Source organism: Theropithecus gelada, chromosome 14 (genome assembly GCF_003255815.1).
Source record: "Theropithecus gelada isolate Dixy chromosome 14, Tgel_1.0, whole genome shotgun sequence".
In the NCBI taxonomy this organism is placed as follows: Eukaryota; Metazoa; Chordata; class Mammalia; order Primates; family Cercopithecidae; genus Theropithecus; species Theropithecus gelada.
In genome coordinates, this window is record NC_037682.1 from 69311300 (window position 1) to 69337099 (window position 25800).

The following is a 25800-nucleotide window of genomic DNA, read 5'->3' on the forward strand; positions in this document are numbered from 1 at the left end:
ATTTATCCCTCTTTTATGGAACTTACAACTTGCTATCATGTGTAATGATTAGTTAGGGGTAGTGTATCAAGAAGTTTGAGGGCTTGACTGAAAGCCCAGAACCCCAATGCCAAACACAGGCCTTTACACACATAAGAGTTGGTGCTCAAGAAATGTCTGTAGAAAGAGGGCAAGAGAGAAGTCAATAGGTTGGTCAGTACTTTGTTTTTAAATAAAAACAACAAAAAAATGGCAATGGGCTCCTCTATCCCATAGGAGTATACTTTAAATTATTTTCTAAGTGTTCATTCTCTAGAGATATTTTGCCTTTTTCCTGCTTAGTGGACAAGAACACGAACATCTAATAGAACGAAGTTGTCTTTCTAGAAGCAGCAAGAAGTATAAAGAAGGAATGATTCAAACTTTTATGTGACAAATCCCTGACTCTATTATTTCTTCAAGTCAAGAATGGACAGTCTTTTGCAGAGACCAAGTTAATCATTAAGAATAGAAGTAATTCCGTAAAAAAATCTGACCACCTCCATTCCCTACCTCAAGTAAGGAAAAATTGCTTTGGAGTGGAGTTTCCTGTTAGGTCAGGCTTCTAGTCTGGTGGCAGCTGTCTATAACAGCTGAGCATTAGTTTTTCCTAACGTTTGAAAAGCAACATGTTGATCTAAAGATATTAAGTATAGTTAGCCCTTATAACACACATTAAGGACTGGAGCCAGAAGAATGTCTTTTGAGTTACTCATGCCATCTTGGAGGATGGGACACTGCTTATGAACCTCACAGTGGTCACTGCTGGCAGCAGCAAGGAAGGAGAGGCATAAAGAGGCTAACATGGAGGCTGGGGCAGGACATGGGAGTCCTTTTCTTTTTTCTTTTCCTTTCGAGACAGAGTCTTGCTCTGTTGCCTAGGCTGGAGTGCAATGGCAATCTCTGCTCACAGCAACCTCCGCCTCCCGGGTTCAAGCGATTCTCCTGCCTCAGCCTCCCGTGTAGCTGGGATTACAGGGATCCGCCATCACGCCTGGCTAATTTTGGTATTTTTAGTAGAAACAGGGTTTCACCATGTTGGCCAGGCTGGTCTCAAACTCCTGACCTCATAATCTGCCCGCCTCGGCCTCCCAAAGTGCTGGGATTACAGGCGTGAGCCATCGTGCCCAGCTGGGAGCCCTTTTCAATAGCTACTAACTATGGGCTAGGCTGTGTCCTTCATCTATCAGACCCCACCTATATAGGCTAGGATATAGCATTCCTATAACAGAAAAAGAACTAGACTTGAACTCTGAGAACTTAAGCTCAGGACTTGTCACTTACTGACCTTGACCAATCACAAGTTCTCTGAGCCTCAGTCTCTTCATCAATACATTGAAGATAATCTCAACCTTGATTCCCCTCTTCTCAAGATTGTTTTGAATACCAAGTGAGACAATGGCAAATGCATTACTCACATATAAGTAAATAAGCAATAAAGTTAGACAATAATGAAAATGGTAATCATAGTAATAACAGCATTTAATAAGTACTTGGCACAGCAACCACTCTCCCACCACTACTATTTATCAAATACCAACTGTGTGCCAGGCTCTGTGCTAGATGCCCTACTTATATTATCACAGTAAAACCTAACAGCCCTGCAAAGTAAGAATCATGATCTGCATTTTCAGGTAAGAAAATTGAGGCGAAGACTCAAGAAAATTCTAAGGTCATAATCAATATCCACAGGTCCATGTGACTCCAAAGGCTCTTCCAGTCTGTTCTTTCTATTATACACATTCTCTCTAAAAACACGCTTGAAAAATAATTGTTGATCTGTAACTGGAAGACTTCCCAGCACTAACATTCTTCCTATATGTGAGACAATAGGTCTGCCCTTCTCAGCTGGATAACCCCCAATAAGCACGCACTCACAAAGACCGAGAGCATCCTGCTGACTCCACTAAAGATTTATTCTCCCTGGGGCAGGAAATGAAGCCTTCCTGACCACACTGCATTAGCCACCCTGATGGACTCCCTTCCATTCATAGTTTTGTAACCACAAGGCAGGCATACAATGAATTTAAATTTCTCTTTCCTCTGGCCAGCTTCTCACGCAGCCAGCCTCCAGGCCTTCCAGAAACCACCATCATCACCTACCTGCCTCCCATCAAGGACTGTGAAGCCTGAGAGGCCAGAAACATGACAAGGGACTCTAGTATCTAACCTCAGCTCTGTTGTGCTCTTGCGGCCCAAAACACACAGGATTAGGAGTCGAAGATTCTAAACCAGTCCCTGCTAATTGCTGACAGTACAACTTTGCAAAAAAGTTATTTATACACCCTGAGCCTCAAATTCCTCAGCAGTAAAGAAAAAATAATATTACCTACCTCATAGAGTTCTTTTCAGGATTGGTATAACCTTCTTTATTTTAATCTCTGCATCATATTCACCATCATTAAAATGTCATGATAATACTATCCTTCCTTCCTCACCATTATTTTTACTTTAAGGCAGATTTCTGTCAATATTACAAGGCTTTTATATGTACACAAAGGAAATTACGGTCTCTTACATTTACACATGATTTTAATGTCTGTGAACTTTCACAGAATTCTTAGCATAAGGTGTGGCATAAAGCAAATGCTTTGTGGAATACGTACATATGCATATAAGTAAAAATGAATAAATATGAATATGTAGTTCATAAAGTTTATAATGCATTTTCACATGTATTGCTTTACTGAATTCTTTCAACACTTTTGTGGACATTTTATCATGCACATTTTATAAATATATAAAATTCAGGCTCAGAGAGGTCAGATGACTTGCCCAAGGTTATATAAGTAGCTAAAGGCTTATAAGCATCTAGTTCTTTGCATTCTCACGTCAAAGAACAATGAATAAATCCTTAACCATAATAATGATTTTTAAAACTTGGCTTACCCTAGGTGGAGCCTTAATATTTAGCTTTAACACTTGAAAAACTCACGAGAGCCTAGTGAGATATATGCTACCGCTATTAACCATGACTTCTCCAGGATGCCACGTGGTTTCAACCACCAGAAATATAGAAGCACGTGTCTAGCAGCCTCCCTTACAGGACCCCAACTCTATTTTCATTGGAAGAAGAGGTGCCTCTCTCAACTGCTATGTCCCGGTACTCTCTGAAGAAAGAACTTCTCTGGGGCAGCTGCCATCCAGTTCACTGGCTGACACTCCTACTCTGCAACCAAATATTAGAATGCAAGGAAACCTCAAGTACTCTATATTCCCTTCTTAACTTCCTTCTACTGAATATAAGACCTTGGGTCAGCAGGCTTTAGCTATAGTTCTCATGGCTTAATGAAACGAGAGGGACAAAAAGCTGCCTCCAAATAAATGAGGATTTCACTGTTCAGTGGAAAGTAAAGGTAGCACCAGTAGATTAGGAGTCAAGAGACATGGTTTAAATCTCCTGTAGATCAGATTTCTCCCCCAAGCCCCAGACTTGTATAAGCAACTATCCACTTGGCAATCAGGCAGTATCCAATTTCTTTTTCCTTTCTCCTTGAATAATATCACTCACTTGTAAACAATGTTCACATTCAGTCAATCATCTAATCCTGTCGAACCTACCCGCTAAGTATCTCTCAAATCCATCCACTTCCCTCCATCTAACTATTTCACCTTAGTCCAAACCTTACATTTCATCATGTTAGCCTGCTATTTGGCTCTTGTATGCTACAGTAAGAAACTAGAAATGGTCCAGCTGGGCGCAGTGGCTCACGCCTGTAATCCCAGCACTTTGGGAGGCCGAGGCAGGAAGATCACCTGAGGTCAGGAGTTTGAGAGCAGCCTGGCCAACATGGTGAAACCCCATCTCCACTAAAAAATACAAAAATTAGCCAGGCATGGTGGCAGGTGCCTGTAATCCCAGCTACTCAGGAGACTGAGGCTGGAGAATTGTTTGAACCCAGGAGGCGGAGGTTGCAGTGAGCAGAGATCACGCCACTGCACTCCAGCCTGGATGACAGAGTGAGTCAACCCCATCTCAATTAAAAAAAAAAAAAAATTAGAAATGTTCCTATTGACCTAACAAGGGCTAAAAATTAATCCCAAATAAAAAGAAACAGAACTAAAGGGCAACAGTGGGTGGTGGATACTCACCTCCTGTCCTGTGGCCACATCCATTGCAGTGTACACGGTGCCTGAAGCACTGAACAGTAAGGTGGCAGAGAAAGAGGGAAAAAAAATAGTGTTCAATGAAGTGATATTTGTCAAATGTAGTTCTACACACAATCTGTGAGTGTCAAAAACAACAGCAGTAAAAATAATCCTCTCCCTGCATCATCCATTCTCATACTTAAGAAGACATTAAGTGGTAGTAAAGAGAATGTAGGCTCTAGTGGCCAAGAGACCTAATTCCAACCTGCTACTTCTACCTAGTACCTACTAGGTAGGATCTTAAGAAAGTTATTTAACTTCTCTGAGCTTCACTTTCCTCATTTGTAAAGTGGACATAAGAGAATATAAGATAATTTAAATTGATTAGTTCATGTAAAGTACTTAGCCAATTGCATAACATATAACGGATGTTCAATATATATTAATTTCCTGTTCCTGCTTGCTTCTCTCTTTGCCTCCATCACCCTTGGCAAGTGGCTCTAATTTCTTCTGGCTTCAAACTCTTCATCTATAAAAGGGGTAAGATTAGATCTATGATTTTCAACTAGGGGGTGAGAGGTGAGGAGAAAGGGGTCCTGGAGAGAATTTCAGAATGTATTTGGGGGTGAGCCAGCATGTCTTATATATTTATCAAAAAGCAATATGAACTTTTGGGGTATCAATAATATTCTTTTTCTTAATCTGGGTACTGGTTACATGGGCGTGTTCACTTTTTGAAAATTCATTGAGTTGTACACTTATATATGCTATCTTTAGTGAAAATTTCCATTAAAAAACTATAAATAGTAAAAAACTATAAAAACTTGAAGAACCACACTGAATAATCTAATCTCAAAGTACCCTTCCCGCTCTAATATTATAGATACACTTTGACCCTTTAAAATAAAATAATGGTTTTCAATCATTTATTCCATCAATAGGATATGTAAATTTTGTTTTCTGTAGTTTGTATTGTAAAAGTGGTTTTTAGTTTTCATTTTTCAAACATAAAATGATATGAAATATACTCTTTCAAACATATATGTTCCCAGAAGATCTGAGGGTACCTCTGCCCCACCCCCAAGGTAAGAATGACCCCACTAGACACGTGTGTACACATATGTATGTAATTATACACACATTCATATATACAGACAGAGAAGGGGGAAAGAAATGCAGAAATAATGCTAGTAAAGTAATAATTCATTCAAAATAACTAAATCCATTCAAAATAACTAAAACCCTCATTTTATGCTTGTAACCATAAACCCTGTGTATTTATAGGTAAGTAATTTGTAAAACATATTTGTACCTATACATGCCATATGTTGGGTACATATGATGCAATTTGAAGAAAATTAAAATTCTGCTCTATTACAAGACTGCTTCCTAGGCAAGCCCTGAGATTATAATTCTTGGAGAAGTCAGGTCAATCCAGGGGGAAATGTCACGTGTAAGCATGCCTTGCAGCTAGAAACTATGGTCACCAGCTCCCTAACCATCACTCTCTAGTTGGGACCCTAGCTACATTCCTGGAAACTGTGATTATAACATATTGGCTATCAAATAAGGATTGGATGACTTGCATAGGCAGTTATTTCTTTGCTGCCTGATTATCCTGCCCCTAACTATCTTCTGTTATAAAGCTGGTATCTGTCTTCCTAACCCCATCCTTTCCTGATCCTACTAGATGTACTATTCTTAAAGGGCAAACATGCCCAAGCCTCAGGGCACTGGACATTTGGGGACTGTCTCCATGATTACAAAGTTCTAGAAAGCTACTCAGGCCTACTGGTTAATACCTATTTCTAACTTGAATAGACATATAGTTAGACTATGAATTCCAAGTCCAAAAGAATAATAATCTTCAGGTCTTTAAGGAGAAATAAAAGCAAGGAAAAATTACAGTATTACCAATTCATCATATTGGTGTGGCATTTATATTTTAAAAATTATGCAATGTGGAAACATCAGCATAGGTGCTTAATAAATATTTCATTCTTCCTTTAGCACTAACAGACCTGTCAAGTAAGCAAGGAAAGAACATCATGCAGATGTTGCCTATTTATAGGTCTCATATATCAGTAACTAAAAAACAAAACAAAACAAAAGTCACAAAAGTTCTGGAGTTTTGTAAAAGGCCCTCAATTTACAACCTGTCTTCCTTAAATTTACAGGAAGAAACTCCAGTCCAGAGAAGAAACCTGACTTGCCTATGCTTGTCCATGTACATTTCTGCTATATTCTTAATATCTCAATTTCACTACCTAAAGGAAATACCATCCCACATTACTCTGAGGTAAGCAAAATAATTTTTTTCTCAAGGTGTTAAATACCTTACACCAGTTCAGACTCACAAAAGCATGTCTAGTCTGAAAAACACTGCAACCAGAAAAAAACTGAGATCCACTCAAGCCCAGAGTTGTTTTGAGGATTAAACAGTAAATGCAAATAACAGAAGTGAATTGTAGAATGCTGTATAAACATAACCTTCCTATATTATGCAATCTTTTATCTTATTTCCGGAAATTCTTGGGTGTATAATTAAAAAAAAAAAAAGAAAATTTCAATGACATCATTAGCAACAAAGCTTTCATTCCACTAACACTGAGAGCCAGACATTTTTATTTTTCAGTTTCTTTTTATCTCTTTTGGTGGGTCTTTAGAAATCTCATTATTTTTATTTTTTATAGAGAGGTATAACTTAATTTGCACAAATCTTAAGTGTACAACTTGATTTTTATATATCTACACACCCATGTGTTCACTATCAAGATCACCCCCAAAGATTCCCTCATGACTATTCCTACTCAACATCCTCCTCCCAGAAATAACTACACTGTTCTGACTTCTATTATCATACATTAGTTTGCTTGTTCTTGAATTTCACATAAATAGAATGACATAGTATCTGCTCTTTTATATCTGGCTTCTTTCACTCAAAAAAATGGCCAAACACTTTCAAAAGACACTACAGTCATTACCCCCAAAGATTCCTTCATGCCTATTCCCACTCTACATCCTCCTCCCAGAAATAACCACTATTCTGAATTCTATTATCATATATTACTTGTGCCTATTCTTGAATTTCATATAAATCAAATGAGACAGTATCTGCTTTTTCATATCTGGCTTCTTTCACTCAAAATAACAGCCAAACTTTAAAAACACAGGACAGTCATGTGTCACATAACGATGTTTCAGTCAACAATGGACCACATATGATGGTGGTCCCATAAGATTATGATGGAGCTGAAAAATTCCTATCACCCAGTAACACTGTAGCAGTTATAACGTCATAGCACAATTACTTTGTTTTTTAATAAATGTAATGTACAGTCTAAGTGTACAGGGTTTATAAAGTCTACAGTAGTGTACACAGTAATGTCCTAGGTCTCCACAATCATTCACCACTCACTGACTCACCTAGAGCAACTTCCAGTCCTACAAGCTCCATCCATGGTAAGTGCCCTATACAAATACACCTTTTTTTTTTTTTATCTTTTATGCTGTATTTTTACCATACCTTTTCTATGTTTAGATATACAACTACCATTGTGTTACAACTGCCTACAGTATTCAGTACAGTAACATGCTGTACAGGCTTGTAGCCTAGGAGCAAGAGGCTACATCATATAGCCTAGGTGTGTAGTAGGCTATACTATTTAGTTTTGTGTTCACTCTATGATGCTCACATGACAAAATTGCCTAAGGATGAACTTCTCAGAACATATCCCCTTTGTTAAGCAACATGTGACTATACAATTGTTTGCCTATCTTTTTCTGTTGACTTGAGGTCCTTGAAAGCACAGATTGTCTCTGAATTCATAGTGCCTAGCACACAATAGGAACTTAGTTAAGATTTACTGAATTCATTACACTGAGGGCAGCATACAAAATACAGAGAAGGATGAATGCCAGATGGATATATTCCGGCATCTACCTAGAAAAATAGGTCCTATTACACTAGTAGAAGCGTTTGTAGTTCTGGGTCTTCCATTTTATATTAGTGCTGTTGGAGCTCAGTACTAGGACAAACAGGGTTCATCCAGAAAAGCAGAGTTATAATTTGGGAAGCTGGCTTTGGGCTAAGAAAAAAAATCGTTCTCTCACTGTCACTGCAGGGGTATTTTTAGCCACATGGTCAGCTAATGGCACATCTCTCACATTAAGCGCAATTCTGCCAAATCTGAAGTCATTCTAACATAACAACTCCAGATGGGTGAGGGGTGAAGTGGAGAAAGAAGAACAAGGTTTATGAGAGGCAAAACAAAAGCAAAATCATATATGCCAGCACACACACTTTAAAGTCATTTCTCCAGGGAAAGAAAATGCCCCTACTAACCCTTGTCCAATCTTCTCAAACCGTGTATATTTCTTCTTAGGATCGCCCACACTCACTATGCTTCCTTTGAAAGAAACAGAGACCATGAATCATTTTTTCCAAAATCAAGATACAAAAAAGGTCCCACATTTCCCCGAACCCTGGAGTTGGCATGGGTTAAAGAACTACCTCCAATAGCCAAAAAGCATTCTAAAGAGGCCCTCAGTTTTTCCCCCATAAGTCCCAACCAAAAGTTTCATCACCTTGACTGCTTTGATTCACAGCAAGCTATTCCATTTCTAAACTCCTAAAAGTCATTCATGTTTTAATTAATACAATCAGTAAATATTTACTCATTTAATACGCACCAAGCCATATGTTGTGTTAGGAATGAAGAGATATGACACAGTCAAGGCAGTTCCTGCTCTCTAGAAGGTCAATTTCATGGAGGAGACAGATAAGTAAGCATAAAGTTCCATGAAAACATAATTGCTATGATAAATACCAAAGGGGTACAGAAAAAGGCACCAAAAAAAAAAAAAAAAAGACTGGAAAAGCTTCAGAAAGGTAACATATGGACTGATTTCTACTTTAAGTAAAAGCCAGAGAGATAAAGTAGAGAAGACGTTTACAACAAAGAATATTTCAAGCGCAACAACATAGAGGTTTTCCATTGGGTTTTACAACTTGTATTTTAGAGATGGAGAAATTGAGGCCCACAGAAGGAAAGAAGATACTTCCCCAAGGTCACACAGCAAATTGGTGTCAGAGCTAAGATTAGGAGTTTCATTTTTAGTCTCCCGGTCCACTGTACTCTCCATTAACACCCAATTACTAGGAATTGGTACTTTTCACATATATTACTTCATTTGATTTGCAAATGAGACAAGTATTAACATCCCTATTTTAAAAATGAGAAAAATGAGGTTTAGAGAACAGTAGAAAATTGCCTAAGACAAGTCAGTGGCTGAGCAGAAGTTTCAACTCAAGTGTCCTAACTCCCAGGCCAAGTCTTAATTCTGAATCATAATTCTAAATGTTATTGTTAAAAAAACAAAACAAAACAAAACTCTGGTTTAGAGAAGAAGACTACATACAGGAGTAAACAGATGACTAGGGAAGTGGCTTTTCTTACTTTGTCATTTTATGAGGGATCCAGAAAAGGGCAATTTTTAAAACAGTGAAAATTTGTTTTAAAGTCATATACGAATTAATCAGGAAGAACTAGAGAACCAGAAAGCAATGCCAGTTTGCAGACGTCGCCAAATCGGTCACATTGAATCCTTTTTGGAAGTAAGTAGACACAGTGAATAAATTAAAGCCCTTGTCAAATGATTCTTCCAAGCCCATAGATCAACCTAGTTCTTCCTTCTAATATGAATTCTCCTGCAGTTTACTGAAACACAGAAATAAGCTACCCTAACATACCCCCATTTCTGGCAGCTAAAGAAAGTAAAATGGAAGTTTCCACTTGACAGCAAGAGGCAGTATGCTCTACTTACAGGAACAAAAACGGTGTTCTAACCTCAGCCCTGTCACTTTTTAGCTGTGTGATTTTGGGCAGGATATTTAGTCTCCCTGAGCCTCAGATTATCTTAATAGCAAAAATTAGGATCACAACACTTTTCTTCACAGGGTTAATAAGAGAATTAAATTTTTTAAAAATCAAGAAAATATTTTGCTTGTCATTTGATACATAAAATGTTAACTTCCCTTTCCTCTTTTCCTACAACCAAGATGGCAGATCTGTCTTCTCCTAGGTCAATGGCAAAACATCAATAATCAATCACAGCGCCCTTTTCCACTAGGTCCTCAGTCTTTCTCAAGCATGGCATTCTAGACAATTCATTAGAGAAAAACTATTTGTCATCTCTATAACACATGCCTAGGGGTGAGGGGTACCCTGCCCTCAAAGTGAGCTATCTACACTCTCTCACCACATCCCCATCCTAACACAGTATCCAACCAGGGCTGTGAGATGGGGAACATAGGTGCAGAGGCAGGGTGGAGAAGCAGTCTGAGGCTAAGGTACCAAGCATGGCCAGCCAGCTGCATGGACCAAGCCTACGACCAGGAAATCTCTGTGCTTGACCAGTCATAAAGCAAAGAAAGGTTCAGAAAGTGACAAATTCCTTACGTAATTTCTCCAAGATCTCCTCATCAGACATTTTAGGCTTCTTCTTCTGCTTCTCAGTATTCCGGGTCAAAGCATCTGGTGGAGTGGTGTTATTTTCAGTAGGTGAAATGGGAGATGTAGCCACGTCCCGAGTTGAAGTGACAGGAAGTGGTTCAATCACAGACCGTGTGTATACCTGCATTATTAGGACAAAATTTTGGCAAGACCAGCCTTTGTCAGCACAGGGGAACCTCTCCTAGATGTGAGGTTAGAACATCCACAGAGCAAACCCCAATAAATTCATCCTTTTTCCTATGTCAAAATCTCTATTACTCCTCCTCTGTGCCCAGGCCCATCCATTCTGGGTAAAATGGCCTTCCTTACTCTCACTGTAAACAAAAGAGGTGAGTCTCAGCACTAAAGATATTCAATAGAGGCTAGACAACTATCAAAAGAAATTAGTTAAAGACAATTCTATTAGATAAGGATCCCCTTCATCTATAATATTTTATGCTTCCCCAAGGTAAAAGAAATATCCTGTATTCCCACAGCACTTTGCATTACTAGCACAACACCAACTTCTATTGAGTTATTCCCTCCTTACATCCTGAACCCTTGCAGGGAAGGAACTACTTTTGTTCTTCATCAAGAGGCAGTAGAGTGTGGTGATTTAGAACATAGACTCTGGGACCTGACTGCCTGAACTAAAATCCCAACTCTTATTCTTACCTTCTGCCTGACTTTGGGCAGGTTACTTAACTTCTCTGTGTTTCAGTCTCCTCATCTATAACATGGTGATAATAATGATACTTATCTTTGGGGTTGCTGTAGGAGTAAACTGATTAATATGTTAGGTAATCAGAATCATCCCCAGCAGACATTAAGCACTCAAACTTTACCTTTTAAAAATATTAAACGTCCTATTCATTAATTTACATAACGTTTACTGAGAATCTACTTGTTGCCTCACCCTGTACAAAATGCTGCCCCATCCTCTCATTCTCATAAAGGAGGTGAGAAAATCATAACTACAAGGCAGAAAGTGATACACGTTATAAAAAAATGAGCAAGCTATATACTACTGAGGTACAGAAGTGATCATAAGTTATACTTTTTCCTAGGAGATGCTTCAAGGTATTTATCAGATTTTATCATAAAAATATCACAATTATCTTTTGGATAGTCCATAAACTGTATAAGGACAGGGAATGTGGGTCATTGATCCCTGAGTTTCTCCATCTAACCACTTACTAAAAAAAAGCAAGCATTCAGGTAAATATTTGATGGAATAAATAAACAAACAGGATCCTGCAGCTAGATCCTGAAGGATGTGATAGGTTTCTGCAAAGAACGGAGGATCATTTATCTATGATGATCATTTATCTGGATGATGCAAAGCCATTGGCAGCAGTGGGACTCAAACCCATGGCTCCACAGAGACTAAAGCCTACTAAATCCTGCACCTTCGACTGCTTGACCAAGCTACCTTTTGACTGGAGAGGCTTTTAATAGGTGGAAATGGGAGAGAACTTTCCAGTAGTGGGAACAGCAATAAGCCAAGACACTGAGATCAGAGGTGATGGTTTCTTTCCTGATTACTACTCTAGTATAATGATTTCTCAATTTTCTATTCTTGTACCTGTACACAAACTATATCCCAGGTATCTAAACCTATACTTTCATGCCCTGTCCTCTTTTGACTTCTTCATATGTCTCTCTGAAGACAGAAACTTTGCCTTTTCCTTCTCTAATAGTCTCCTTCTCTGGCTCCTAGCACAGGTTTGTACACACAAAAATACCACTGTGCTATGGTGGAAAACAACCTGGAGTTGGCGTTAATTACCTGCTTTCAAATCCTGGCTCTTTAGTTTACTAAGAGATTGGGCAGATCAATTCACCTCTCCAAATCTCAGATGCTGCTTCTATAAATTAGGAATTAGCAATACCCTTTTAGAAAGAAACGCTATGAAGATCAATTAATTAATTAATTAATTCAATATTTACTGTCCTCTGATATTTACCCACCTCTGCAGGTGCCAAGAACTATGTTAAACACTAGAAATACATATATATGGATTTCCTCTACTTTTTGAGGTGTTCATGGTTTAGTGGGGAAAAAAATGTTTTAAATGAACATGCCTACAAATAAAAAAAAACATATCAGTGTTAACAACTCTCCAATTTTGAAGCCCATTTTCCCTTAAGGTAACTTTGTGACCTACAGAGAAAATGATTCCACAGATTCTGTTTATAAGTTCTCATCTTAAAAGGTCATGTAATTCCTTTGAATTTCCTCCACAGCATCTCCAATAGTCACTCAACCAATTTCTGTTCGAACACCTCCCTGAATGCCGTATTCCAGAGGTAGCCCTTTTTTATTTATTTATTTATTTATTTTCAAGATCACAGAAGTGCTAGATGGTTCCTTCATTATGGACCTAAACAAAGAAACACTAGTAGAGTATCATCTGATGGCAGGTCAGTGCTCAGTGATGCCAAATTAAGTAAAAGGCACGGGGACTAGATTTTTCAAAGCAAGGGTAGAGGGACTATGGCTATTCTCAGATGCAGGAACCTCAAAGAAAGTTAAACAGAAATCATTGCCAACATCCGGCATCAAAATGTACTCCGGATGCCCAGCATATTAATAGCGCTAATGTATTTATAAATTCTCTTGGGTCTTTCAGTATTATCGATAATGCTCTAAGAGGCTCAATGCTGCATATTTAACAGAGAAGAAAAGATCTGTAGCAAGACAATTTGTTGCTTCCCTGGAGACTGGAATAATTTATGTTTGTCCTGCACTAAGTAGCATCAATCCTGTATATCTTCCTGTCCTATCTGTGGAGAACAGGCTAAGTAAACCAAGACTGGATTGGTATAAACATCAATTACATAGGACACTTTGGGACTATCTGCAAACCGATGATAAATAAATACACCATTTTTTGTCTTTAATCATACAGAAAGTACCTTTAGTCAAGGTAGTTCAGTGATTTCACCAGCTCCAAAATCTAAGGACCCCTACCAGAATATTAAATTTCTAGGTCTTAGCACCAACTCCTCCCTCTCCCCACTTACTCTAATAAATCACAAAACTGTCCAGGTCCCAAAGACTCACAGATTTTGTGTGCTCTGGGCGTGGAGCAATCACTGGTGGTGGGGTAGCATCATCATCATCATCATCCTCATCTTCTGAAACTGGTGGCACTGCAGGAGTCTCAGACACAGCCTTCACATTCTGTGCAAAGAAGAAAAGCAAGATGCATCTGGTCCAGCTGCCATGGAACTTAACTATCAGGATCACCAAACCCCCCAGGGAGAAACCCCAACCTGATACCCCTTCTGAAATCCACATTAGCCTCCAAGCTCTCACCTCCGTGTAGCTAGTCTCAGAAACTCAATCTGTTTCTCCCTCTTCTCTTAGCCATCACTATTCACTCAATCCCTTGGAGCTTCCTTCTCCCACCCAAAGCCTAACTGTGAATGGGAAACTAGCTTACAGCTTTTCTACCTGCCTCTCCCCCAACCCAACCCCTGAAGACAAGCTCACAGTACCTTCTTATTCTATGAATTTTGCTCTCCATACTGAATAGGAAATAAAGTATGAAATGTAGGGAAGGGATCAAAAGTTTCTAATTTTTCAAAATTCATCATTGTAATTTCTTACTCTCTCCTGATATGGTAAATGGCAGTCTAAAGAGGCTTTTGCCCTGTCCTTTTCCTCTCTTTGCAAAAATTTCCTGGACCCATTACGTCACCAGGGGTCCTCACCTCAACCTGAAGATAAAGAACATCAGCATCAGGATCATATTGTCTAAAGAGAACAACGAATTTCTCCCCAGACTGGATACTATTTCCCTAAGCTTCTGCCCTACCCTGGAATGGAACTTATCACTAATTAGATCTGCTCACAATCTGTGACAACCTGATTTCCCCATGCAAACTGTAACAGAGCTGGGCCAAGAGTGGCAGGTTTTAGGGCAGGTCCAGGCAAAAATAGCATACCATTACTGTTTATTACACAGAATTAAGAGACAAAATGCCTCCAAAACATGAGATTTTTGATAGAGACCAAATGATTCTATCATTTGGTCAGCAAAGAACCAGAGAGGCAATGGGGATCTTTTAATATATACTGATATAATTCAATAGTTTCAGGTATTTTCAGAGCACCTACTTTGTGCTCAGTAAGACTGATACTGTTGACATAAATGTACAAAGATGAAAAAGACGGTCCATGTCCTAAAGTAGTGACCATCTGGTATAGGAGATAGACAGAGGATGAGAGCCCCTCCTGCCTGACACCTGGAGCCTCCTAAGAGGAAGGTCAAGAGTCAGAATAACGGGATAAATGGAAGAACTAAGGAATAATATACTAGAGCTACTGACTGTGGAAGACTGTCTTTTACCACATTTGACATACAAAAGTAGGAAAAACTGGCACTCTCATAGACTTTAACAGGGCCTCCAGCACAAAGCATAACTTAAAAACTGACAGTGCTGGGCATATATAAGCAGTTGTGGTGACCACAGGCAATAAATCTGTCCTCTTGGTTTGAAGTTTAATCACCTGAGGAACGTGAAGGAAGAGGAGTGTTAAAATTTGAGGGATGACCTTAAATCGTTTTCAGTTCCAAAACTCAAGAGAGGTTCTTTCCCTGTCAAAATATGTATTTCGATATTTTTCTGCTCTAATTTATTTTCTCCCCACTAGTCAACAAAATTTAACTACAAACCTAATGTGGGAATAAAGTTGACTCAGCAAGGCTCTTCATCATCAGGTAGCCCTGGAGCTCCCCTGATGTATACTATAAACACTAGGTTTGTTTGCTTTATAAAACTGTGGAGAAGGGGATTTCATCACCTTCCTCAGTAAAAGATTCTGTCTTCCATAGGTGATAGCTTTGGGCAGTGATAATAACATCTGTCAGAGAGAGAAAGGTCTAGGTTATTACCTAGATTTTTACTTGTTAGCCCTGTGTCCTTGGGCAAGGGTCTAAGTTAAGTCTCACATTTTTAATATATAAAATAGGGATAATGACTACAGCTTTCTGCCTACCTCAGAGGGCCATTAAATGGATGAAATGAGGCAAAGTGAACATAAAATCACTGAAAATGGTAAAGAGCTAGAAAGATGTAAGGAATCAATTAAATTATCATTATGTCTAATAATCACAAATCTCTGTTTCAAACAAAAGCCACACATTCCACAATTCATCATCCATCTACCCATCTAGCCATCCATCCATCCATTCACTGTGTGCCAGGCTCCATTCTAGGCTCTGGGGCTAAATAAAGAATAAAACGGATAAAGCCTCTGGTTCTATAACTTACATTCTAGAAGAGAATAGAGTAAAAAACAATCACCAAAGTCTCTGCTCCACATAGGAGCAGAGATTGGTTGAGGGGGTAGGGAGACACTATTTTAGATACCATAGGCATGGGCAAGCCTCTCTAATGAGATGTCATATAACAGTGACCTGAATGAATTAAGGGAGCAAGCCATGGGGCTGAGAAAAGGATATACCTGGCAGATGGAAGAAGTTAAAGACTCTGAGACAGAAACATGCTTGGTGTGTTCCCACAACCCTTAAGAATTCTACCTATGTGGCAGTAACAAAGTCAGTAAGGGGAAGTAAGGAAAGAAACAAGGTCAGAAAGTTAGTTGGGAACCAGATTACGTCAAGTCAGAGAGGCGGTAATAATACCTTTGGAGTTTAGACCTAGAATAAGAAACCACTGGAGTACTGTGAGTAGAACAGTGATGTAATCTATACATTTTTTTCTTTTTAAAGTGTTTTATTAACGATGTTTCTCACAAATTAGAGAAAAGGTTTTTTAAATCAATGGCAATAAAATACAAATTCCTATTTTATAACAGAATAGTGAAAAGCACCAAAAAAAATTTGCACCTATGACTCTAACAAACTCAAGGGTTCCTTGTTCTCAGTTCTTTTAAAGTATAATCTGATAGAGTACTCAAAGCTTTCAGAAAGAGTACCAAATTTATTACTTCCTGAAATGTTGTATGAATAGCACTTTTATTCCTCATATGTTCAAACATATATACTAATATACCATCTCCACCGCCTTAAATACAAAAATATTCATCACAGGCAAGTTTTCTACTGCAAATAGGCAAAGAATATTAACTATAATCTATAATACTGTCTACTTTTTTGAAAACAAGATACTAGAACCAAAACACTGTAGAACACAAATGTTACTAATTTAAGAACCTACATCTTAACTTCAGATAGCATCAACTGTTCAACAATATTTTAAAGGTGTTTCTATATAAATTCATCTACCAGTTTGGGTTTTCTTTATTATGGAAATGTATGAATAGTACCCTGGATTACATCCTTGCAATCTGGGGATTTGCTTAAAGGTGTATATTCTTAGCATACTACCGGATGACAATAAGGAATAAATACATGGAAACGTCTTTGTCTGTAACTACTTTGTAAGTTCGTTCTTCTTGCGACTTCCTCAATTGTTCTTCTAGTGACAGATCTCAAACGTCCTCTGTTGGAATATACTTTACGTACTTTTCCACTGATATCAATTTTTAGTTTGGTTTTCCTTCTTTTTTCTATTTCTTCTTCATTAGAAGTACTAACACAATATCACTGGCTACTTTATAATTCTCTCCAATTGTTAAGGTTTTATGTTGAATTGTCTGTTTTACCAGGCAGGATAGAATAATACTTAAAAACTGACATTTTGGAATCAACTAGCTTAGGATCAAATCATGCCTTTATCGCTTACAAACTATGAGTTCTGGGTAAGATATTAACTCTCAGTTTCCTCAGATATGAAATACAGCCCGTATTAGTACTTACTTTAGTGTTAGTGTGAGGTTAAATGAGATAAAGCTATGTAAAATTCATTTTTAAAATACTCAAATATTAGCTATGATAATGATGTTGGCCAGATGATTAGAAAGTGCTCAGTATAGGATTGCTAAATGAATACGTCTTATCCAACAGTAGTATAAACTGGAATGAAATATCTAAATGATGCGGCACTCAACAATTGAAAAAGTGGAGATAATGGGAACAGGATTGTGAAGGAAGATACCAAAATGGCAAAGAACTGTACTATTAACTGACTTAAACCATTAGCCTACATTCTACAGTAAAAATTAGTGGGTCTGATGGTTTTTTTCACACCCTATAAAAGTTTGTTTGCTTTATCATATCTTCAACATGATCAAAACCAGCTCTCATTACCGATAGGCCAGTTAAAAAACCACCTTGGGAAGGCTCCAAGGTTCAGCTAAGATGGTCAAGGATAAGACTATATCCTAAGGCAATTTTGGGTGGCTGCTGCCTGATCAAATAGAAGTTTTAAGGTCAAGGAAAAATAGTGAAGAAGAAAATGACTAGGTACTGGAATCAAAACTCAAGGCTCTGGGCAGCTCAGAATGATATAATGCAAATAGATTGAAAGTGGCCACTGAAATGTGACAACCCAACCCAGAGAGGAGATGGTAGCCAGTGCATGTTCACCAAGCATTCTGTCCCAGTAGGAAGACTATGCTCATCCTACAACAAGATCAACTTGATACTTTTCCTTGGGATAGGGAGACCAGGGATTGATACCTGACTAAACATAAAATTTTTTCCCCACTCCGTGAGAAGCAGTATGGTAAAATGGAAAACAAACTGTATCAGGATTCAAGAAGTTCTTTCCATTAAACCCTCTGTTCCTTAGCCTCATAACCACTGCTTTCACTTAGGCACCATATTCTCTTACCTTTACCAATCCTTTACAAGTCTTCCTCATTGCTTTTTGGGCGCCCAGTCTTGCTCTCTCTAATGCATCTTTTATTATAGCCCAGAATAATCTGTCTTTTATCTTTTTAAAAATATTATAAGCAGACTGCCAGGTATGGCAGAGAGAGAAGACTGGCAAATCCTCTCCCCAAAAAGCAACTATAAATCTGGACAATATTGACAAAAACCATTTCAGTTCCCTGGAAATCCAACAAAGGTCAACAAAATACTGAGAAGTGTTCATGACTGATAAACTCCTGAACTTTGGGTTAAAAATAGAATCTCTGGCATTCTGGGTAAGGGATGCTCCCATCCATCCCAGCCCCAACTCCAGAAGTGTGGCGGTTCCACCAGGGCAGACCAGGGTATAACTGCATAGTCCAAGAACATTCACTTTCCGTTGGAGATGTGGGCAATGCCCAGGCCCAGTGGCACTGTCATTGGAAGTGACTTCCAAAGATGGTAGTGGCAGAGGGCCAACTATTCAGTTCTACTAGCCTGAGGTTACAGTCCTGAGTAGGGCAAACTAATTTCTGCTAAGGCTGTTCACAGGCACAGCAGACACTAGAAAAGCCTCATGCTAATCACACATGCCTGGCTGTGTGCATGCACATAAAAGATTAAAAAGACCCCAACAGAAAGTAAAAGCTGGAACAGACTTAAAAAAGGCCTAAACAGTAAATGTACTCCCCTACCTACACACAGATCCATCAGTAGAGGAAAGAAGCCTTACAGAGTTGAAGTTTTTGAGCACCATCTCTGTCAAATCATTGGCTAAAGATTCAGCTAAGCAAACACAGAAGCAATCTCTGGAAAGCCAGGCTGCAACAAAACAAAACAACAAAACCACCACAAAAACAAACAAACAAAAAAACAAACACTGAGCAATGAAATCAATGACCACAGATAGAGACTATTTCACAGATTTATCCCTAGTAAGATAATACAAAACCAACAAATAAACAAAAAAGCTAGCAACTTTTTTTGGGGAGGGGGCTATCAGTATCCAGAATTGGTACAGAATATTATCTAAATATTGAATTTTCAACAAGAAATCGTAAGATATAGAAAGAAACAGGAAAGTATGCCCTAGGGGGAAAAAAGCAATCCACAGACACTCTCTGAATGTCCTCAAATGTTGGCTTTAGAGAATAAAGATTTCAACTCAGATATAAATACATTCAAAAAACTAAAAGAAACAATGTTTTAAGAGTTAAAAGAAAGCGTAACAACAATGAATCAAATTATCAGTAGAAATTACTTCAAATGAACCAAATGGAAATACTGCAGTTGAAGGATAAAATAACAAATGAAAAACTCACCAGAGAGCTAAACAAGGGATTCTATATGGCAAAACAATCAATGAATTTTAAAATGGAGGTTGGGCGCGGTGGCTCACGCCTGTAATCCTAGCACTTTGGGAGGCCAAGGTGGGTGGATCATGAAGTCAGGAGTTTGAGACCAGCCTGGCCAATATGGTGAATCCCCATCTCTACTAAAAATATAAAAATAAAATTAGCCGGGTGTGGTGGCACGTGCCTATTGTCCCAGTTACTCAGGAGGCTGAGGCAAGAGAATCGCTTGAACTCAGGAGGCAGAGGTTGCAGTGAGCCGAGAAAGCGCCACTGCACTCCAGCCTGGGCGACCGAGCAAGACTCTGTCTCAAACAACAACAACAAAAAAGAAAATGGACCCATAGAAATTATCTAATACAAAGAACTGAGGTAAAAAAATTAAAGTAAAAAACAGAGCATCAAAGAATTGTGGAACAACATAAAGCACACCAGCATACATATAATAAGAGTCTCTGAGGAAGAAAAAAAAAAAGCAGAAAAAAATATGTAAAGAAATAATGGATAAAACTTCCTAAATTTGATAAAAAATATTAATCTACAGATCCAAGAACCTCAATAAATCCCAAGTAGGAAAAACACAAAAAGATTCACACCTGGCTGGGCACGGTGGCTCATGCCTGTAATCCCAGCACTTTGGAAGGATGAGGCAGGTGGATCACTTGAGGTCAGGAGTTTGAGACCAGCCTGGCCAATATGGTGAAACCCCATCTCTACTAAAAATACAAAAATTAGCTGGGTGTGGTGGCACGCACCTGAAATCCCAGCTACTCAGAAGGCTGAGGCAAGAGTATTGCCTGAACTCAGGAGGTTGCAGTGAACCAAGATTGCACCACTGTACTCCAGCCTGGGCGACAGAGCGAGACTCCGTCTCAGTAAAAGAAAAATTAAAAAAAAAAAAAAAAAAAAAAAAAAAAAAAAAAAAAAAAAAAAAAACCACCTAAACGCACAGTCAGACTGCCAAAAACTAAAGCCAACATGAAAATATTTAAAGCAATTAGAGAAAACTGACATCATGTACAAGGCCAATCAGTATGATTAACAGCTAACTGCTGATCAGTATATTTTAAAAACCAAAATAAAAACTTCTGATCAGAAATAATGGAGGCCAAAAGGCAGTGGGATGACATATTCAAACAGCTGAAATTTTAAAAAATTGCCAATCAAGAAATTATACCCAAGAAAACTATCCTTCAAAATGAAGATGAAATGAAAACATTCCAGATTAACAAAGAGAAAGAGAATTTATGGCTATCAGATCTGATTTACAAGAAATATTCAGAGAAGTCCATCAGACTGAAAGGAAGTAATACCAAATAGTAACTCAAATCCACAAGTAATAATGGAGAGCAGAGGAAATGGTAAATATGTAGATTAACATGGAACACTCTAAAAAAATACTTTTTGTTATTTCTTCCATTAACTTCTTTAAAAAACATAATTGCATAAAGCAATTGTTAGGCTTCCAACATATACAGTACATACATGCACATACACACATTCATACACATTTGTGCATATGAATGAATGGCAGTAACAGAACAAAGAAGGGGCAGGGAATGAAGATACACTGGGAATTCAGTTACTATTAATGTGAAGTAGATTGTAATAAATTAAAATGTATAAGACATAAAATAGCCACCAAGAAATACAGTTTAAAAAAAGAATTTAAATGATACAATAAAAATATTAATATAGTGGGGGAGGGGGGAGGGATAGCATTAGGAGATATAGCTAATGTAAATGACGAGTTAATGGATGCAGCAAACCAACATGGCACATGTATACATATGTAACAAACCTGCACGTTGTGCACATGTACCCTAGAACATAAAGTATAATAAAAAAAGAAATATGCAAAGTAAAAAAATAAATAAATATTAATACAAAAGAAGGCAGTGAAAGAGGAATAGAAAAAGTCAGAACCCATACAGAAAATAAATAGCAAATGGGAAAACATTAAGTCCAAACCTAACAAAAATTACATTAACATGAATAGTCTAAATACCCCAATCAAAAGGCAGAAATTGTCAGACTGAAAAGAAAAAAAGATTAGACTATATGTTGTCTACAAGCGACACATTATAGATTCAAATACATGAATAAATTGAAAGCAAAACAGGAAAATATGTACCATGCAAACAGTAACCATAAGAGCCAAAGTGGCTATATTAACATCAAAAAAAAGACTTTAAGAGAAGAAATATCATTTGAGACACAGAGATATTTCATGATAAAAAGTCAAAACAACCGATATACCAGTTCTATCAATTATAACAATTATAAATATAACAACATAAACATATGTACACCTAACAAAGCAGTTTTGCATAAACCAAGAGATATTGCAATTAAAGTGAGAAAGAGACAATTCTATTATAGTTAGCAATTTTAATTCTAGTTGGAGATTTCATTACTCCACTCTCAATAATTAACTGAACTAGAAGGAAAATAAGCAAGGATAAAGGAACAACACTGACCTAACCAACATATAAAGAACATTTCAACCAATGTCTACAAAGTACATATTCTTTTCAACTACACATGGATCATTCTCCAGGATAGACTATATGCTGGGGCATAAAACACATTTCAATAAATTTAAAAAGACTGAAATCACATAAAATATACTATTTGACCACAGTCAAATTAAATTACAGATCAATAACAGAAAATACATTTTTTCAAAGAAGATATATAAATGGCCAATAAGCACATGAAAAGATGCTCAACATCATTATCCATTAGGAAATCCAAATAAAATCACAATGAGATACCACTTCACATCCACTAAAATGACTATAATAAAATGACAGACAACAACAGGGACAGGCAAAGATATGCAGAAACTGGAACCTTCATAACTGCTGGTGGGAATGTAAAATGGTGCCAGCTCTGTGGAAATAAGTCTGGCAGTTCCTCAAAAGGTTAAACATGAAGTTAACCACATGCCCCAGCAGTTCCATTCCTTAGGTATATACTCTCAAGAAATGAGACCACACAAGACCTTGTACGTGAATGTTCATAACTGCATTATTCATAATGACCAAAAAGTGGGAACAACCCAAGTACACATCAATTGATGAAAAGATAAATAAGGCCGGGCACGGTGGCTCACGCCTGTGATCCCAGCACTTTGGGAGGCCAAGGTGGGTGGATCACCTGAGGTCGGGAGTTCGAGACCAGCCTGACCAACATGGAGAAACCCAGTCTCTACTACACATACAAAATTAGCCGGGCGTGGTAGTGCATGCCTGTAATCCCAGCTACACAGGAAGCTGAGGCAGGAGAATTGCTTGAACCCGGCAGGCGGAGGTTGCGGTGAGCTGAGATCACGCCATTACACTCCAGTCTGGGCAATAAGAGTGAAACTCCGTCTCCAAAAAAAGAAAAAAAAAACCGGAAAGATAAATAAAATGTAATGTATCCATACAAGGGAATATGATTTGGACATAACAATAAATGAAATACACCATACTGATACATGTTACAACATAAAGTTCAAAGCTAAGTAAAAGAGGCAACACACAAAATACTACATGTTGCATGAGTTTATTTATATAAAATGTCTAGAAAGACAAATTTATAAAGACCAAAACCAGATCAGTGGTTTCCTAGGGTTGAGCATGGGAGTTTAAATAAATGGTAAAAGGGCACCAGGGAACTTTTTCAGGTGATGGTGGCACAACTCTACAAATTTATTAAAAGTATTGAATTGTTCACCACCAATGAGCTTAAAATTCTAGTGAGCTTTTAGTACCCCAATCATAAATATGAGCAGACCTCTGAATATGCAAGGAAAACCTCTAACATAAAAGTGTGAAACCAAAACAAATGAGGCAAAGGGCCACCTGGAAAAACCAGACTAAACAGGGAGGAAAAAACACCCAAAGAAAGCCTATCATTAACTTCCTTAGAGAGAAGAAAATATATCAATTCTGGAAATAAGAATGCTATATATTTTCTTAAAATAAAAAAGTGTTTGAAAATTAAACATGAGAATAGAAATGAAAAATTACATTGACTGAAAGATGAAGTTGAGGAAGTCTCCTAATTCTTCAGAATAAAAACAAACGCAAGGAAAATAGAGAAAATCCTTTAAAAAATGGAGAATCAGTTTAAGAGGTCCAAGATCTAGGGCTGGGCGTAGTGGCTCATGCCTATAATCCCAGCACTTTGGGACGCCGAGGCGGGCAAATCACAAGGTCAGGAAATCGAGATCATCCTGGACAACATGGTGAAATCCCGTCTCTACTAATATACAAAAAAAATTAGCCGGGAGTGGTGGTGTGCGCCTATAGTCCCAGCTACTCGGGAGGCTGAAGCAGGGGAATTGCTTGAATTGGGAGGCGGAGGTTGCAGTGAGCTGAGATCGCGCCACTGCACTCCAGCCTGGTGATAGAGCGAGACTCCATCTCAAAAAAAAAAAAAAAAAAAAAAAAAAAAGATGTTCAAGATCTAAATAATGGAGGTTCCAGGAAGAGAGAACAAAAGAAGCAAGGGGAAGAAATCATCAACAAAATAATTCAAGCAATTTCCTAGAACTGAGGGTAGAGTTTCCAGGCTGAAAGAGTTCACAAAGCTCCCTGCAATATAAATAGATGTAAATAGGAATACAATTGTGAAATTTCAAAGCAGTGGTGACAAAGATGATCCTACAAGCTTTCTGAGTAGAAAAAAAGATTGGTCATATACAGGGAAGGAGAAATAAAATGGCTTTGGACTCAGCAGTACTGAAAGCTAGATGACAAAAGCGTAATGTTTTCCAAATTCTGATGAAAAAATATGTATAATCTGCAATTCTATAAGCAGTTAAAGTATTAATTAAACATGAGGGTAGCATAGAGAACACCCCCATTTTGAGACCTGAAAGATATTAAATGTTTACTTTCCATTTACTTTCTTAAATCTACGAGAGGATGTGCTCCACCAAATTCAAAAGTAAACAAAAAATAATGTAGACATGGCACAGAGAAAGTAGGAATACCAACACAAAAATGCAAAGGGATTGCCAAGACAATGGTGAAGGGAGATCGCAGAATGACAACTACTTATTACAAGGCTTTTAGTCCTACTTGACTTTTTTTTTTTTTCTTTTTTTTTGAGACAGAGTCTCACTCTGCCGCCCAGGCTGGAGTGCAGTGGCATGATCTCAGCTCACTGCAACCTCTGCCTCCCTGGTTCAAGTGATTCTTTTGCCTCAGCCTCCTGAGTAGCTGGGATTGCAGGCACACACCACCACGCCCAGCTAATTTTTTTGTATTTTTAGTAGAGATGGGGTTTCATCATGTTGGCCAGGCTGGTCTCGAACTCACCTCAGGTGCCCTGCCCACCTTGGCCTCCCAACGTGCTGGGATTATAGGCGTGAGCCACCATGTCTGGCCAATAAAAATATTTTTAAGTGAGTATTCTCAATCACCATCAACCCTAGAGGTAATTATTATTACTATTTGGTGTTTAGCCTTTCAGAAGTAATCTATGGGTGGTAATCTTTGATCTACACGTGTCCAAACGTATCTTTATATTGACACCTTATAGTTAAAATATTAGTTTGATTAGGTACAGAATTCTTGGTTCTAAACAATTTGCCTCATCTCTCTGAAGATACTACTGTTTTTTCCACTATTTCTAACGAGATGTCTGATGCTAATGTTCCTTTGGACATGAACCATATTCTCTTTGGAAGCTTTTAAGATTTTTCTCTTTATTCTTGGATCCCTTTTCAATTATCCGACTTGGTCATTAATAGGCCCTTCATCTGAAGACTCATGCCTTTCTCTAGCTGGGAAATTTTTCTCCTAATATTTATTTATTTTTTCACTCTACTGCCTCTGTTCTCTACTTATGCTTGAATCCCCTTGACCAACCCTCTATTGTCATTTATTCTCAAATTTTTTATCTTTTATATCATTAATTCCCTATTTACTTATATGCATTTGTTGTTTAAACCTTATAACTTTCTTTTTTCTTTTTTCTTTTTTTTTTTGAGATGGAGTCTCGCTTTGTCACCCAGGTTGGAGGGCAGTGGCATAATCTTAGCTCACTGCAACCTCTGCCTCCCAAGTTCAAGTGATTATCCTACCTCAGGCTCCCGAGTGGCTGGGATTACAGGCATGT

At 38.0% G+C, this 25800-nt stretch overlaps 1 protein-coding gene across 4 annotated transcripts in view; it reads right to left on the bottom strand.

Moving 5' to 3' along the window:
* The window catches only part of PAK1 (p21 (RAC1) activated kinase 1), a 148387-nt gene that overhangs the window by 17939 nt on the left and 104648 nt on the right, over window positions 1-25800 (bottom strand). For all 4 annotated transcript variants that reach the window (XM_025356771.1, XM_025356772.1, XM_025356773.1 and 1 more), the window contains exons 6-9: window positions 13669-13788; window positions 10569-10743; window positions 8453-8516; window positions 4111-4159 (exon numbers count right to left, since the gene is read on the bottom strand). In XM_025356771.1, the coding sequence (XP_025212556.1) occupies window positions 4111-4159; window positions 8453-8516; window positions 10569-10743; window positions 13669-13788 (408 nt within the window). The remainder of the gene's footprint in view (window positions 1-4110; window positions 4160-8452; window positions 8517-10568; window positions 10744-13668; window positions 13789-25800) is intronic.